This window comes from Macadamia integrifolia, chromosome 12 (assembly GCF_013358625.1).
Source record: "Macadamia integrifolia cultivar HAES 741 chromosome 12, SCU_Mint_v3, whole genome shotgun sequence".
Taxonomy (NCBI): domain Eukaryota; kingdom Viridiplantae; phylum Streptophyta; class Magnoliopsida; order Proteales; family Proteaceae; genus Macadamia; species Macadamia integrifolia.
Genome location: NC_056568.1, coordinates 6,672,080 through 6,688,246, shown reverse-complemented (window position 1 = coordinate 6,688,246; position 16,167 = coordinate 6,672,080). Strand labels below are relative to the sequence as shown.

Below are 16,167 nucleotides of genomic sequence, written 5' to 3'. Positions count from 1 at the left end.
AAAAAAAAAAAAAAAAAATCCCGATAAAAATCTGAAAATTTAAAACACCATTTTTTCGTTTAAAAACTGCGTTTTGACACAAAAACTGAAATTTTCGTTTTTGACACGAAAAGGCGTTTCTGGAACAGAAACGATACCAAACGGGCCCTTAGTAAATAGTTCAGTTTTGATTTCAAGTTTAAGACTGATTACCTAAATGGGTTGGTTTTGTTTTAACCGTTTAACCCGTCGATTTCAAACCGAATAGACACCATGAAAACCAAACCGTTTACACCGTCAAAACCTACATGTTTAACCCTAATAGTGATTTAACAGAATAAGGAGTTAGCCGATGTGTTTTTAGTGCCTTATGCTCTTTAACTTTAGAACACTAATAATAATTGTGTTTAGTAATATCTTTGTTTGTATTTCACTTTCTCCATGTAATATTTTATATTACTTAGTTTCTTGGTTGTTGTAACAAAACATGATGGTTTAATTTAGGGAAGATATAAGGACCATAGAGGCTGTTGCATAGTTTATTCAATAATTTACTTCTATTATATAGTTATGTAGTTAAATCCTTTATTGTTCAATGCCTCATTTAATTTGATATAAGATTGAAGCGTTTATCAATAAGAGCAAATTGCTAACCGATATAAACTAGCAAACCGATTGCTAACCATATGGATTAAATTGTGATCAAAATTGTTTAATATCGTGAAATTGACACTGTTCAAAAACTGCAAAGTAAATGGATCCGATTTTAAAAAGTACAACTGATTAGTAAATGGTTCGATTTTGATTTCAACCAAATAAAAATGAACCAAACTTAATCATACTATATACATCAAAACCGAACCGATTACGACCCTTAATTTTACGTACCAGGAAATATAGAGCTTTAGAATTGATAAAACCCCTAAAAAAGAAAAATTAGAGAAAGCGAAAACCCTTCCATGTATCTCCTTCCTCCTCTTGGAAACCATATCCTGCAAGTCTACACTCTCAAGCACAAAAACGAGACGCTCTTCGATTGTTAGCAACGAGAAGGCGTTGTTTCTCTCATTTCTCCTCTCTTGTTACTTTGTTTCTTTCTCTTCTGTCTGAAATCTGAAGTCTAGTGTTCTCCGTCGATTTCCCCTTATCAATTCTACCATTACTGGTTCACTGTGCATCTTAATGAGACCTGCAATTCTGCGCCCTTAAGCCTCCTCAATGGCGATGGCAATGAGAGCGGCAAACAGCTATTCTATCTTTATATCTGCTAATTCCTCTCTCTCTGCATTTCGATGTAGTTTATCTTATATTCGGCCTTCGCATGTGAGCAGAACCCAGAAATTAGGGCTTCAAACAATGCGGTCGAATAAGCTCATAGTTCGTGGCAACACTCTACGTTGTTCCGTTCATAGCCTCGTCGAAAGCGTCATTGAAGAGCTCGAAGAGATACGCGCAAGGAAGCGAGTTCGTGCCAGCAGCAAGTATGTTCTCCCGTTCTTCCATCCTTTGGTTTTCGTGTAGAATTCTATGCGTGTCTCGTCACGTGGGGAAGTAACTATTAATTTTGTCGAAGTTCAATTGTCAAATACTCTTCAGTTTGTACCTTTTACTATCATTTAACATTCCCAGCCTGTAATGAATCGATTGATATCCTAATTTCCACATGTGGTCAATGAGTTTTAGCTAGAGAGTCTTATATCTTTCTGTTCAGACTATTCTTAATAATCTGAAGTTCCCTTTATGAGTTCCCTTTATGAGCTAACTGGTCAGTATATGTGACAGAATGGGATTTATGAGCAGCAAGGATCTTGTTGAAGATAAACTTGAGAAGCAGATGCTGCAGAAAGGGCTGCTGCTGGAATTCCGGAAAGATTCTGAAAGGGTATTGCTGGCAGTTGCTCAGAAACCGGATGGAAAGAAGAACTGGATGGTGTCTGATCAGGTTCTATTTGGGAAAAACCATTGCAGTCAGTTGAATAGGTTACTAGGTGTTAAAACTCTTTTAGTTTTCTTCTGCCGTCAATTGAGAACTAGAGCATTACAGCTTATCGGTTATGGTTAATATGTTTATTTTCCCTCTCACTTAATTCCTTTTTTTTTTCTGGGTCTGGTTGTAGCAGAATGGCGTCACATCCTCCATTAAGCCCCAACAAATTACATATATTATTCCGGGTGTTGAAAATTTTGATCACGCAGAGATTTCAAATTTTATTCAGAAGGCTCATGATCATTTGGTATGTTCTTTCTTGAGATCTGGGGTCAAGAAAAGTGCCCTTCCCAGAAAAGAAAACTTGGTATATGTGCATATTCAACTTTATTTATTTGTCGTGCAACATAGGACCCAACATTACTTGAATATGCTTGGATGGAGCTTCTGGAAAAGAACAAGTCAGTGACACCAGAAGAGCTTGCTGAGGTAAAATATTCTCCAAATACCAAAAGTTTTGTTCTATTGCCTCTTTATGAACTTGTTGGACAAATACAGATTATATTTGGTAGCATGGATCCGTTGGAAAGTTACTGTGGCCATTTGTTGCTATCAAGAGATGAAATTTATTTCACTACAGTGGAGTCTAAAGGTTCCCATTCTGTTTATGAGCCACGTCCAACTGTTCAGGTATTTTCTGTTATCATATTTATTGTACATGCCCATTTATTTTATGGAAGTTGTGGTTTTACAGTGGTTCTTTGAAAAGGTTTTATCTGGTGAGGGTGATATACAAGATAAATGTCAAATTTGAGAAAGTTTTAGTGCAAATGCACTATATCCTATGTTACCCAGATTTGTCACTGTCCATGTGTGTGGGCGTGGATTTGGCCATAGGTCATGATGGGTTTGGTGGGGTTGTGATCTTTCAAAGATATTTTCCTTCGAGGATAAAGAAAAAAAGAAAGTGATAGGGAGAGCAGCAGACTGAAGGATACTGGGAAACTGTGTGGCAGAAAGACCAGAGAGAGAGAGAGAGAGAGATAACTCACTGTTGTTGTTGCTAGTCTGCTGCAACCTCTCCGTCCTCCACTCTTAGGGTTCAAGCGAAGGAAAACCAGTGGGTTGGGGGTAGAAGAAAGGGAAGGGTTATTCCTTGTACAGTTTAACTTTTGATTTGTTAATCTCACTTGGTTTTTTGTCTATTACAATTTAGCTCCCCCCCCCCCTTTTTTCTTTTTTTTTCTTAGTAGGGTAGATTGTTACAAGAATGGAGGACGCCTACCGTAAACCATAGTTTTGGGGGGTAATTGATCTGTTTCAGGACTTGATTCTGTAGGTTAGTTGGAATTGGCCATGGCCCAAATGATAATAATAATAATAAAGAAATAATATTTTCAAGTTTATATTAAAAAAGGAAGAAAGAAAGCTTCCTGGTCATGTGGATATGTTTGAAACATGGTGCCATATAGTTGAGTTAAGGTATGAAACTTAAGACATGACGATCAAGAGAAACCATCAACTGATGGGCAGACTGAGTCAGTCATGCCTCCCCACATGGCTAAAGGCGAAAGCACGTGGACGGTTATGTAGACACATGCAATTTCTCACACACAAAGGTACACACACGCGCGCGCGCACACACACACACACACAACTCTGCTCACACTTACAACAACAACAACATCCAAAACCATATCCCAACTTGATGAGGTTGACTACATGGAGATTCTAAGCAAGGACGAACACGAGGATCCATGCAAAAAAGATTGACGGGTTTTGACTAATTATAATAAGTGCCGGCTGTCAACTTGACGCACCACTACAATCAGCCACAGGCTTATAACGACGAACTATAGTAAGGTACCCGCTATCTACCTGACGTACCATATAGATTTGTCAAGCCAAAGCGTCCTACATGCATTACGTCCACCACTAAGACAATCTATCACCCAACCTACTTTTATGAAAGGAGGAATGAGATAATAAATTCTCGCCCATATTTAGCCTTGGACAGAAATTTACCTCCCGATTGTGGCTGCATTCCCAAACAATCCGACTCACCGACAGTGCCTCGTGGTGCGACAGGGCTCTCACCCTGAAGCGAACGTTGGTAATACTAACCTGTCTCACGACGGTCTAATGTATATTAAAATAAATGATAAAAGAGTTAGATAAATTGGAAATGGGCTATTCCGTGTAATGTATACTAAATTACTAATAAATATTTAGTCATGTGGAAAACATGTTCCTTGGTAACTACTATTTCTAGTTCTAGTTGCTTTGTAACAATTTGATTGGTGCATCAAAGAAGTTAATGAGTGAAATGGTATCCAAGCTTGTAGATGACTAGGCCTATAGATTTGGGCATCATTAAATACCAGGTGCAGTAAGGGAAAAAACAAAATGAGCATGATGTTGTATCTCTATCCTTGCAAGTTCTAGTGTATGAGGTACCAAAGCAAGTCCTATCCTCTACAACATAGTATAAATATACAGAGGCTCTAATAGGCGAAGTCCTTAATTACAGGCTGCTTTGGTATGCTTTTTAGGAGATTTTAGAATTTTAACCCCATGCTGATTTTCTGCAAAGTCGTTCGTTTTATGTTTTTCAAATATTTCTTCTGAAAAAATTAATGCTATATGGTTTTTGCAAAATTAGGTAGAAGAACTACTGTGTCGGAAGCAAGCAAAGGAGGCAGCAGAAAAGGAGCTCCAGGAGTTTGTACAGACATTGATGTCTGCTAAGGCAATGCCTTCACATTCTAAACCTCCCAAGGGGTCATGGATGGTGGAAGAGAATACCCGTCAAAGGATTAAATCTCTTGAGGCTTATGCTATTGATGCTTGCAAAACAGATGACCAGAAGAAAATGGCTGGAGTGGTAATTTTTCTCTCTTAAAAATCTGGCTGATTTAAACTTGGCAGTTATTCTGACTAATTGCTTGTTCTGGTAGATACTTAAGGCGATGGGACTGCCGAAGATGTCATCTTCTGCTTTAAATCTCCTCATTGATATTGGGTATTTCCCTGTACATGTCAACCTTGATCTTCTGAAATTCAACATCCGTACTGAATATTCAGATGAGATTATGTCAGCCGAGGAAAGCCTTTTATCAGGGTCACCTGATCTGGACATGGTAGGTCTGTTCCTCTCTTGCCAGTCACTGTTTTCAGTTGAAACTCTCACCATATCATTTTAGATCCTCTTAGGAATACATGCCAAAAAAAAAAAAAAGGGAAAGAAAGATGTGTACACCATAGAATAGGGGGGGGGGGAGGGGGATGGGGAACGAGACTCGAACTCAAGACCTCCTGCTGACAGTGGGCTTCGCACACCACAACCTCACCAACTGCTCAGGGCAGTTGTTGTTTACATACAAATCTTAGTAGGATTTGCATACTGCAAAAAGTAAAGGAATTTTCATGATATTCTGATTATCTTTGTGGGTGTATTTGTGCACTTTCTTTTTAAGATTCACTCCCCCCGTCCCAAAAACCCACACCACCCCCCCCAAAAAAAAAAAAAAGGTCATGAGATTTTTGGCCACCTCATTGATGTTCTTATCGCATTATGACCATTTGGTGCAACTTGTTTTTCAGATGGTACGGAAAGATTTTACACACTTGAAGGTCTATGCTATTGATGTTGATGAAGCTGATGAGGTATATATCAAGCTTTTCATTTCGGTTTGAAGTCCAATGGCTTAATTTTTTATTCAATTGCTGTGCTGAACTGAACCTTGCCGTCAAAGTTCGTAATTAACCATTATATTTCAGCTTGATGATGCCCTAAGTGCAACAAGGCTTCCAGATGGCCGGATCAAAGTTTGGATACACGTTGCTGATCCAACTAGCTTGGTTCAACCCAGGAGCATAATTGACAGGTATTTTGAGTTTATATATTTATTATTAAATGTGGCAATGTGTGCGAAGGAGTTCTTCCTCTTATAATAATTATTTTAATTATTCTTCTCAGAGAGGCAATGAGAAGAGGCACGTCTGTTTTCTTGCCAACTGCCACTTTCCCTATGTTCCCGGAGAAACTTGCAATGAAGGGAATGAGCTTAAAACAGGGAAAACTTTGCAATGCTGTCACAGTATCTGTTACACTGCATCCTGATGGCAGGTAAGTTGCCATTACCTGGTTTTATTTTCTCTTTGGTCAGTTTGGTGCAAGTCGATAGTTGATAGTGAGTGTAGGTTTGCAAACTATAATTTATAAATTGGATATGAGCAATCTAGGACACATGTTAAGAGTCATGAGTCATGACTACCATTAATGGGTCCCACCTATGAGATTACCCCTTTGCTAATTATCGGCCCCCTTTCATAGCCAGCTATAACTTCTTGACTATTTTGTAATAAGAAATTCTCAAATTGTCCAGAGAATTGTGGAAACATATGGGGGAAATCAAGAGCTAACTTGAAAGCCCACACTCTCTCGAGTTTGAGTCTCCTGGCTGTTACCTTCCACCTCCCCATTCTATAGTGCATGCGTTCTGATGTCTGGACTCTGGATGTGCATGGTGTTCATATATTCCAATTATAGATGATAATTTTCATCTAGTACCAGATTAGACTTATCGTAATTTAAATTTCTTATTTTGATGCTGTATGAAATTTTATTCTCTTGTTTAATACATCTTCTGCTCTATATTGGAATTAGCATTGCAGAATACACGATAGATAACTCAATCATCAGACCAACTTATATGTTGACATATGAGAGTGCGTCTGAGTTGCTTCGCTTGAACCTGGAAGAGGAGGCTGAACTGAGAATTCTATCCGAAGCTGCTGCCCTCAGGTTACAATGGCGACGGCAACAGGTTTGTTTTTTTATTATCATTATAACCTTAACAAACAAATTTTACATTTTCCATGCATCTTATTGTTGTAGAACTGCCCACTTAGAAAGCCTTTACTGTTAGTTGTGTGAGATTTTAACAACAGGCATTCAGGTTTTGAGAGTTTGGGACTTAAAGAACAGGAACAACTAGGTCATTGAGTATGATCTGATCGGTTGGGCATTGTTGCTTTAGGACCTTAGGTCAAGCTCATGTCAACATGGATGCACAGCTGGATATGTTGACATGTTCAACTTTACTCCTCCTTTGCTGGCTGTGTTCCTCCAATTCATTAAAGAAACCCCCCCCCTTTTCCATATTTTTGCAAGAATAGAGCTTTTGGGTGCTGTAGGTGTATTGTAAGTCGAGTAATAAATTTTATAAGGCTAATATATACCACTTGTAAAATTTTACTATAGCTGAAGAAAAAGATCAATATAGATATAATTAATCATGTGTATAGTATATGTTCACATGGCGCAAAAGCATATGGCATCAGGTTGCATGACCCGTACATTGTGTGGTGTCAGTGATCCTCTTTTACAAAAGTTACGGGGAGCAATGTTATTGTGTATAATTGCACCTTTTTACCACTGCTCAAACAAGTGCTGCAACTGATGTCATTTTGGCTGGTCATTTTATATATATTTGGAGGTCTCTTAATTTTCATTCAAACATTTGCCTCTTCTATCATGGCCAACTATGTCAATGTGGGTTTCAGGAGGCTTTTCATTTTCGTCAGGTAGGTTTATGTACTGCACTTCTTTGTCGCTTAAACCTCTCTGTGATGTTACTTGTGAACTTCTAGGGTGCAATTGACACAGTCACAATAGAAGCACGTGTCAAGGTCGCCAATCCAGATGATCCAGAGCCATCCATCAATCTCTATGTTGAAAATCAAGCAGATCCTGCTATGCGACTTGTCTCAGAGATGATGATACTTTGTGGAGAAGTTATAGCCACCTTTGGTTCTTCCAACAACATACCTTTACCTTACAGGGGCCAGCCTCAGTCGAACATTGATTCATCTGCATTTGCTCATCTCCCAGAAGGACCTGTTAGAAGCTATGCGTATGTAAAAATTATGCGTGCAGCAGAAATGGATTTCAGGAGTCCTATACGCCATGGTATCTTGGGGATTCCTGGATATGTGCAGTTTACATCTCCAATCCGCAGATACATGGATCTTCTTGCTCACTATCAGGTTAGCTGCTTAAATGTTCTTCGAAATCATTTATTTATTTTATTAGATTTATTACCATAGGCCATAGCAAACCAAAACTTATGATTTTATGCTGTCAGTTTGCTGTCAAAATGTGGAAACATTTTCATAAGCAGTTTATCAGAGATGCTTGCCTTGTTACTCAGTACATAGGTAAGAAACCCAGGCCCAAGTGAGGAACCTATTACCATGATGCAGGTGATAAGTGCCTGGGTGTTTGGGAGGTTACCTTAGCTAAGAAGAAAGAAAAATTATATAATAAAGGTTCTTAGTTTTCTGTGTTACACTTACACTTTGACGCATTAGAAAATTCTAATGACTTCTAATCTCTCTCCTTTTTTTTTTTGGTTGGGGAAGGGGGGGGGGGGAGTTATTCCGAATGTTATCTTATCATACTTGATTTTAAATTTATGGGAAAAGAGATAATTTTTCACGGCTGTCGGCCTGTCAGCCTGTCACGTATCCCAAATGTCCTGCCTAATATTTGCCACATAAAAGACTATTCTGGTCAAAACCAACCATTGGATGGTACACCACTCCTGTGGGGATTAAAACCATGTATCTAGTTTTGGGTCCCATCTCTAGTGTGTGCCTCGCCATCTTAGGACTTTTACTTCAACATTTTCAATGGTTGAACTGAAGTTTCCCAAAGTTGCTGAGATTGAATTTTCAGAACTTTTGTTTCTTCATGTGGAAAAATTAGGTTGAGTTGTAGGTGATCACATGGACAATATGTCCTCAAAATTTGTGCTCCAACAGATCTGCCAAAACAGACCCTGTAGGAAACCTTGCCCTAATTTTTTTATGCATTATTTAGCTGTCATCACTTTAGATTTTCTATGAATTTTCATTGTTTTGAGACATGTAATCTGAAATTCCGAAAGTGAATGGCGACCTACTTTTCCCTATCATTGAACACAAACTTTTGGCGTTTATATGTTGGTTATTTATGTAACTACGAATTCTAGTTTATTTATTATTGATTCATGCAGTCAAGCAGTTCGCCTCATTTTGGTATTCATATCCCTGCTTGCTATTTTGTCAAACCTTTTTAGCCAAAAATCTCAGTTTATGGTGCCCCAGCGTCCATGCTCTGGATTATGTTCTAGATTCATTGGGTGTGAACATCTTTTAGTCTATGTGCCTCTTTTGCAGGTGAAAGCCTTTCTTAAAGGAGATGCTCCTCCTTTTTCAGCTGGTCAGTTGGAAGGGTTGGCATCACTGATAAACATGCATGTTAGAGTGGCGAAGAGACTCTACAACAGCAGCCTTCGGTATTGGTTATTAGAGTTCCTGAGAAGGCAACCCAAAGAAAAGAAGTTCCGTGCCTTGATCCTTAGATTTATCAAAGATCGAATGGCAGCCTTACTGTTGATGGAGGTGAAATTTTAACATTGACTTGGGAGTTGTATGATTCTATCCTTTCATTACGTATAGCATGGCCTTCAAGATTCCAGTTTCGGTAGCATCAGCTCATTGCTGGCAACAACAAAAACAACGACAACAATACCAGCCTTTCATCAATTGACGAGAAATATCATTGGCATAGGTCACTATAACTGGAAGTGAGAAGGCAAACCCTTTTAGTGGGAAAAAACATTAGCTTATATGAATCAAAATGCAGGGGTCTGGATCCCCAGAACTTTAGAACAGTATTGTGCCCTTACACTTTCCACTTTTCTTATTATTAGAAAATTTTAGTAAGGTTTTGTAGACATGTCAACTGAACCTTATCCCATTCCTTCCTCCATCCAAAAATAAATAAAAGGAAAAGGTTCTCTGAGCCGCTGGGGTAGGGTAGGCTAGCACCTCTCTCTTTGCCTTCCAACGTACGATACTGTTTTACCGCACCTCATTGATGCGCTTCTGTATTAACTAATCATCACGCCAATTTTTTCCTTCTCTTTCTATATTTCCTTTGTTTGATTAGCATGTTCCCAATTCTTTCTTTCGGCATAACCTGATAAGCTCCAAACATTAACAGACGCTTTTATGTCTGTGCATGGGTGCGTGAACAGTCCCGTGCCCTTATCAGTTGCCCCTTTTCTTGTTATTAAAAAAACAATGCAGTAGGGTTATGGGTGTTTGTGTCTGCATGAGATGCATGAGCACATGCATCTGCATGTGTGTGTGTGTGGATTTTTAACAGATGCAAGTTCTGGGAGGAAGTAGAGATGTACTTGGGAGTTGAAATTGCTGGTGATAGGAAGTTCTTTTATTTATTGGTTGTGAGAACATACACATGAATTGGCATTATTAAGAAAGTAGAGATATATTTTGACTTACCAATGAGTTGTTGTGTTACACTTTGGCACCGAAAAAATCTCTCTTTGATAGTTATTGCCTCCATGGATAGAGAATGCAGTACTTCTCTCTTAAAGCTTTCATTAAAACTTGGTTGTACATTTATGCAATGGTACTTCTCCCTTGAGACTTTCAAACTTATTTGTACATTTTCCTTTAACAGTGCGATTTTTCTGACTTCCTGATTAGGGTCTATTTAATATGCTACGATTGAATTGTTAAATCTTCAATCATGTAGGTTGGAATCCAAGCTTCTGTTTGGGTATCCATGGGTATACAGATTGGAGATGAAATAGAAGTTAAGGTGGATGAAGCTCATCCACGTGATGATGTTCTGTCACTGAAGGAAGTTATTTGAGGCATTTAAAAGGACCCTTCAATGCCAAAAGTCAGCCTTGCAACGACATTGGCCCTTTATGCTGCTAAGGTAATCATAATGGTAATCAGAAACTGATCTATGCTTCAGTCAATCAATAATTGGATTTGTTATGTCCTCCTCAGGCCCTTTTAATGAGGTATACCTTGCTGTACTTGGAAATTGTTCGGCAAAGGTCTCGATCTTCTCTCTTTACATGGTATGGAATTAACAGGTATTAAATGTTTGGTGCTGTGCAAGGTTGTCCATCTTGTAGATGATCTGCAGTGGAGTAGACATCATTGATGAGAGAGAATCTTCGTAATTGTTGGCCTGGTTATAAGATCACCCTTACTGCCACATTACACACTAACATACTTGCCCCATTGGAAGAACTCACTCCTGCTATCAGCATTCAGGTCCCCAAGGATCTCAGCTTGTAAATTGATGATTTACTGGTTGAATTTCTGGCAGTTTTGTTTACTCTATTTGGCATGCTTCATGCATGGATAATGTGGTGTTTCGAACAGGTGTTTTGACTATTTTCTTAAGTCTGATACCAGGAATACTTGTATATATAGAACAATTGCTTCTACCAAGTAAATGTGTGACACCTTTTTTTCCCCAAAGTTGGCATTTGACTGATCTTGGAGTTGTAATTAGTTGCCAAACAGGAGTGTTCTGATAAGCTCAAGCTCATCCCAGGATGAATGGGATCCAGATGCCGGCAGTGGGATCCTGATCACCGTAAGATATGTGAAGGGGGATGAATGGATGATACAGCACTATAGCTACGCAAGGATTCTCTTGGACTCGTTGGGCTCTGAGATGTGGATCGCTGCATGAGGTAACTATCTGCCTGCTACCTTTATCAGAGTCGAAATGACATGTCCTCTTTGGATGATCTTTTCTTTTCCGAAGTTTCACGGGTATAAGGATTTGGGAGACATTGTAAAACATATCAATCAAGCAATCTACTTTTGTCCTTATCCTTTTGTCAAGAACTATATGTAGTCTTGTATTGTATGGTTGGGGGCGTGAAGAAGCATTATACTCTATGTAGGTTAATAACATTCATGAAGCCATCCACTTCTCAAAAGCTTCTTGAGGTCTTTTAACGTTCTGCTTAGTCTTGCTTAGTTGCTTCTCGTGGTTCTTCTCAAGACAAATTCTATGCTTTTAACGATCGGGAAAAAAGAAAAAAGAGAAACCCAGTGCACTAGGCTAGTGGTTTTTTTTGGTAAATTGCACAAGGCTACTGCTACTGTAGAGTTTTGGAGGGGCAAATGTATGCAGCTTTACACCTTGCTTTGTAAGAGATGTTGTTTCTAAGTTTCAAACCTATGATCAACATGTTGCAATACTGCAACTCCTCCATTATGTTAAGGATCCATGCATTGTCATACACCCTAGCATCTCTCAGCCCACTTGTATCTAACCCATGTGCATTAGTTATTTTGTTATGATTCATTTCTTGCCAGATGTAATGCCTATGTATATGTAATCATCATTTATTAATAAATATAGAGAGATATTACAAACCTCACATGGTATCAGTCGGTTATATGCTCTGACGAGCTTGAGTTCTTGCTAATGGCGTTGTCTTCTCTAGCTGGCTCTGTTACTGATCCTGGCTCCTCTTCATCTCTTGTCTCAATCAATGTGTCTTCACATCTGCCGCTGAAGCTTGGTCCCTCAAACTTTTGCTTTGGCGTGTTCAGTTCTTGCCACTTCTCCGTGGTCACAACCTTCTCGGATATGTGAATGGCACATTTCCTAAACCTTTGGTGGTTGATTCTGATTCATCTTCTCTGGCGGCTGCTACACTTTGGGAGCAGCAAGATTAGATTGTCTTGAGTTGGATAATTTTGTCGTTGTCGGAATCTGCAATATCTCATGTTGTTAGCGCTGAGACATCCTATGATGCCTGGCCTGCTCTTTTAAGAATCTATGCCCCGTCTTCAAGAAGTCTAGTAATGGATCTTAAAAGTCAACTCTCTTGCACTTAGAGAGGTTCTGGTTCTGTCACTGAGTATTTTTTATTAGTTCGATCACTTGTCAATACACTTGCGGCCATCGATCAAACCGATCAGTGATGAGGATCTTGTTCTAGCCACCTTACGAGGTCTTGGTCCAAATTACAGAAATTTTGCGACTTCCATTCGCCTTCATTCTGAACCAGTAACATTCGTTGAGCATACTAGTCTCCTTCAGAGTCATGAGAGTTTCCTTCTCTCCACTACTCCTGAAGTCGCCTCTACCATTTCCACTGCAAATGTTGCCACTGAACCGATGTCCTCCCAGCGTTCTCGTGCACGCTATCAGTATTTCAGATCTAGCCGCTCTCGTCAATGTCGCTACAATGGTTCTAGAGGATCATATCAGAATTCTGCCTTTGACCATTCCCGAGGTCACCGTGGTGATTCTTCTCAATCTCATGGTTATCTCACAATTGGCAATCTTTCGGTGACAAGTCTTCTTCTCAGTCACTTTCAGTTACAAATCAACCACGTCAATGTTGTTAAATCTGTGACACTGCTGGACATGTTGCCACTCATTGTCCTCAACGGTTTAATCATGCCTTCTTAGGTATGTCTACATTTCCATCTTCTTCCTCCGTCTCTGGTCTTCTCTTTGTTTCTACCTGGTTATTAGACTTCGGCTCTAACAACCACCTCACAGCAGATATTTCTAATCTGACCTTGAATACTCCTTATACTGGTCCTGACCAAATCATTGTAGGTAATGGTCAAGCTCTTCCAATTACACATATTGGCTCCTCTAAATTTCATTCTTCCAACTGTAGTTTTGAACTCTCCAACATCTTGTGTTCCAAGCATTCATAAAAATCTTCTTTCTATTAATCGTTTTGCTTCATAAAACAGAGTTTATTTTGAATTTCATCCTCATTGTTTCTTGATTAAGGACCAGCAGACAAATACGACATTATACAAAGGCCAGAGTGAAAATGGTTTGTATTATATGTCTCTTATCTGCACTGGTCCTATATCATCTCCCTCTGTTGCCATGACCAGCACTTCTGCTCCAATGGACATCTAACATCATCATTTTGGTCATCCGTCGTTCAAGATTGTTTGTCACATTCTTCACCAATTTCATCTTCCTACTACTAGAATAAAGATTGTTATTTGTAATGCTTGTAATCAGTCCAGGAGTCATCGGTTTCCTTTACTTCCCACCCCTAGTATCAGCTCTGCTCCTCTTGAACTAATTCATTGTGATCTATAGGGGGCAGCTCCAGCTGTTTCTATTGATGGATTCCGTTACTATGTACTCTTTGTTGATGATTTTAGCAAATATAGTTGGCTTTATCCAGTTTCTCTTAAATCTGATGTCTCTTCCATCTTTACTACATTTAAGGCATATATTGAAAATTATTTTTCCACCAAAATAAAGTGCCTACAAATTGATGGAGGAGGAGAATTTCATAAATTGCTTCCAATGCTCCACTTACTGTTGTTTTATGGTTGTCCTTGTTGGCAACTCGGCCACGTGGCGGTGATGACGTGGCCATTTTGGGTGACGTGGATGAAAATGATGATATGGCAGTGTCCAGTATCATCGATGAGATAACAGAGCAACTTGGTATGCATGGAGTGGTTTAATACATCATTAATAGGTGCTGCGGGTTTCTGGGTCAAAACTGGTAAAATTGGCCTATATACGATCGAGGGCATTTTCGGCTGTGAAAATGACATTTTTGGAAGATTGTTTCTTCATAAAAAAATATAGATTGTAATTTATCTAGTCCAGTGCATCTGATTTTGTCACATTCCGATACTGTATGAAGAAGTTACGGCATTTGTGGCAATCGAGGGAAGTTTCGGCATTGAAGATGAATTTTTTAAAGGAAGTGTTCTCCATGTAACAATACGACAAAAATACAATATTTCTAACGGTTCCGATTTCATCGCGTTCTGATTCCGTATGAGAAAGATACGTCATTGGGAAGGTCTAGGGGCATTTTGGTCTTTTTACATTGATGATTCAGATGATTGAGTCTTCTGAAAAGTTGTAGAGCATCCAGGTACGGTTCCAACGCACTTCGTTTCATCTCGATCAGATATCGTATGAAAAATTTATAAGTGTTTCCGTAAAGTCGGTTCGAAAATCCAAACCGAAAATCCATCAGTTGCTCTTTGTGTTGGGTGGATTTTTCAGAATTTATTTTTGAAATTTGAAGGGCTTTTATGTAATTTCAAGATTTTTAAGATCTAAGTTGCAGGGGGTCTTTAAGCACTGAAATATATGGAGGCAGGGGCTTGATTGTAATAAAGAGGAGTAAAGGGAAGTAAAATGGATGGTCAAGATTCGACCACGTAGGCTTGATGCCCATCCAAAGGCTGCTGAGATTTTGCGCTGACATAGACGAGATAGATGCTTGGGCGTAGGATTTGATTGGTTAGGTGCATAATTCTTGATGGACTGGCGCTACACCTTATCAAGGCATGTTGGTGTGTTTCGCGCGTGTATAGAAGATATAAAAAAGATTCCAATCTTAATGATCTCATGAAATCTGATTAAAGCCATCATGGAGGATTCGGATCCAACGGTTAATAAGCCTTTCACTTTTGTGAGTGGGAGACAAGTTCCCTTAAAATCTGGAAAAACAACCAATCATAGATCGATAACAAAAAGTGCATGCTGACCGCTGACGTCATTAGTTGACTATTTTATTCGAATCTTGTGGTTGAGATTTACTATCCGTTATTTTAATCGGACGGTCTATATTAAGAGATTCTCCTTGATGAGATCTACGGCCAGATTTGCGCCACTGTTGCGCGCGCCGCTGGTGTAGCCTACGCCACTTCTATGAAGATTCCATTTCAGGCTATCTCATTGCTCCAACTTCAAATGGTCATCTCCCTCATTTTAACTCGGATTTGAGTGAATCAAGTTGCAGCTTCTTCGTTTTTTCAAGCCCTACACCATGGAAGCAAAAAAAATGAGTTTAGAGTGAAAGAAGGCTACGTTTTTGGTAAGAGAAGCTTTCCCCTCTTTGTTGGTCCTTGAATGAACATACATACTTGATGATAAATGTTCTTAGGTCATTAAAGGAGGTAAAAGAGGTGGTTGAAGTGTGTTAATGGTACATTAACTCAAAGCCAAGGAGGAAGAGAAAAAAGCAAGGATGTGTTTGCTTTGAAGAGCAAGAAGCCAAGGAGAGAGAAGGTGTAAGCACCAAACTTGTCAGTACAAGTTTTTCAGTCATCCCAGGCAATCGGTTGTGAGATTCTCTAACCTTTGATTTTACATTATATGTATGTATGTATGTTAGGGTTAGTTGTGGATAAATGTATACATGCTAAGTTAGTTGTGGATGAACTATAAGCATGCTAGCTAGTTGTGGATGTATATGCTAGGCAGAGCTTGACTGTAGGGCATTGATATAAGCCCAATTTAATTGTATTATTTATTGAGTGCTTAGTGGGTACTAAGCACTGGGAGTGGGTGCTCCTGTGTAGTGGGTGCTCCTGTGTAGTGGGTGCTACACATTGTATCGGCACTACGA

General features: G+C 39.2%; 1 protein-coding gene across 3 annotated transcripts; it reads left to right on the top strand.

Annotated features, from left to right (window-relative positions):
• The first annotated feature begins 907 nt into the window (after positions 1-907).
• On the top strand, positions 908-11,733 carry LOC122058110 (ribonuclease II, chloroplastic/mitochondrial). 3 transcript variants are annotated; one of them, XM_042620590.1, is made up of 15 exons: positions 908-1,460; positions 1,762-1,921; positions 2,100-2,213; positions 2,318-2,395; positions 2,465-2,596; positions 4,569-4,790; positions 4,864-5,046; positions 5,510-5,572; positions 5,687-5,793; positions 5,886-6,035; positions 6,576-6,735; positions 7,562-7,957; positions 9,131-9,355; positions 10,518-10,706; positions 10,896-11,733. In XM_042620590.1, the coding sequence occupies exons 1-14, from the start codon at positions 1,198-1,200 to the stop codon at positions 10,635-10,637; spliced, it is 2,373 nt and encodes a 790-aa protein (XP_042476524.1). In that variant the 5' UTR covers positions 908-1,197; the 3' UTR covers positions 10,638-10,706; positions 10,896-11,733. The 3 variants fall into 3 exon arrangements, with proteins under 3 accessions (XP_042476524.1, XP_042476522.1, XP_042476523.1); XM_042620588.1 differs by having other exon boundaries at positions 2,097-2,213; XM_042620589.1 differs by having other exon boundaries at positions 2,097-2,213; positions 10,781-11,733.
• The last annotated feature ends 4,434 nt before the right edge of the window (positions 11,734-16,167 follow it).

Coding starts and splice junctions, on each gene's coding strand:
- LOC122058110 (XM_042620588.1), top strand. CDS start 1,198: ATGGCGATGGCAATGAGAGCGGCAAACAGCTATTCTATCTTTATATCT. Junction 2,214..2,317: donor AGAAGGCTCATGATCATTTG/GTATGTTCTTTC, acceptor CGTGCAACATAG/GACCCAACATTACTTGAATA. Junction 5,573..5,686: donor ATGTTGATGAAGCTGATGAG/GTATATATCAAG, acceptor ATTATATTTCAG/CTTGATGATGCCCTAAGTGC.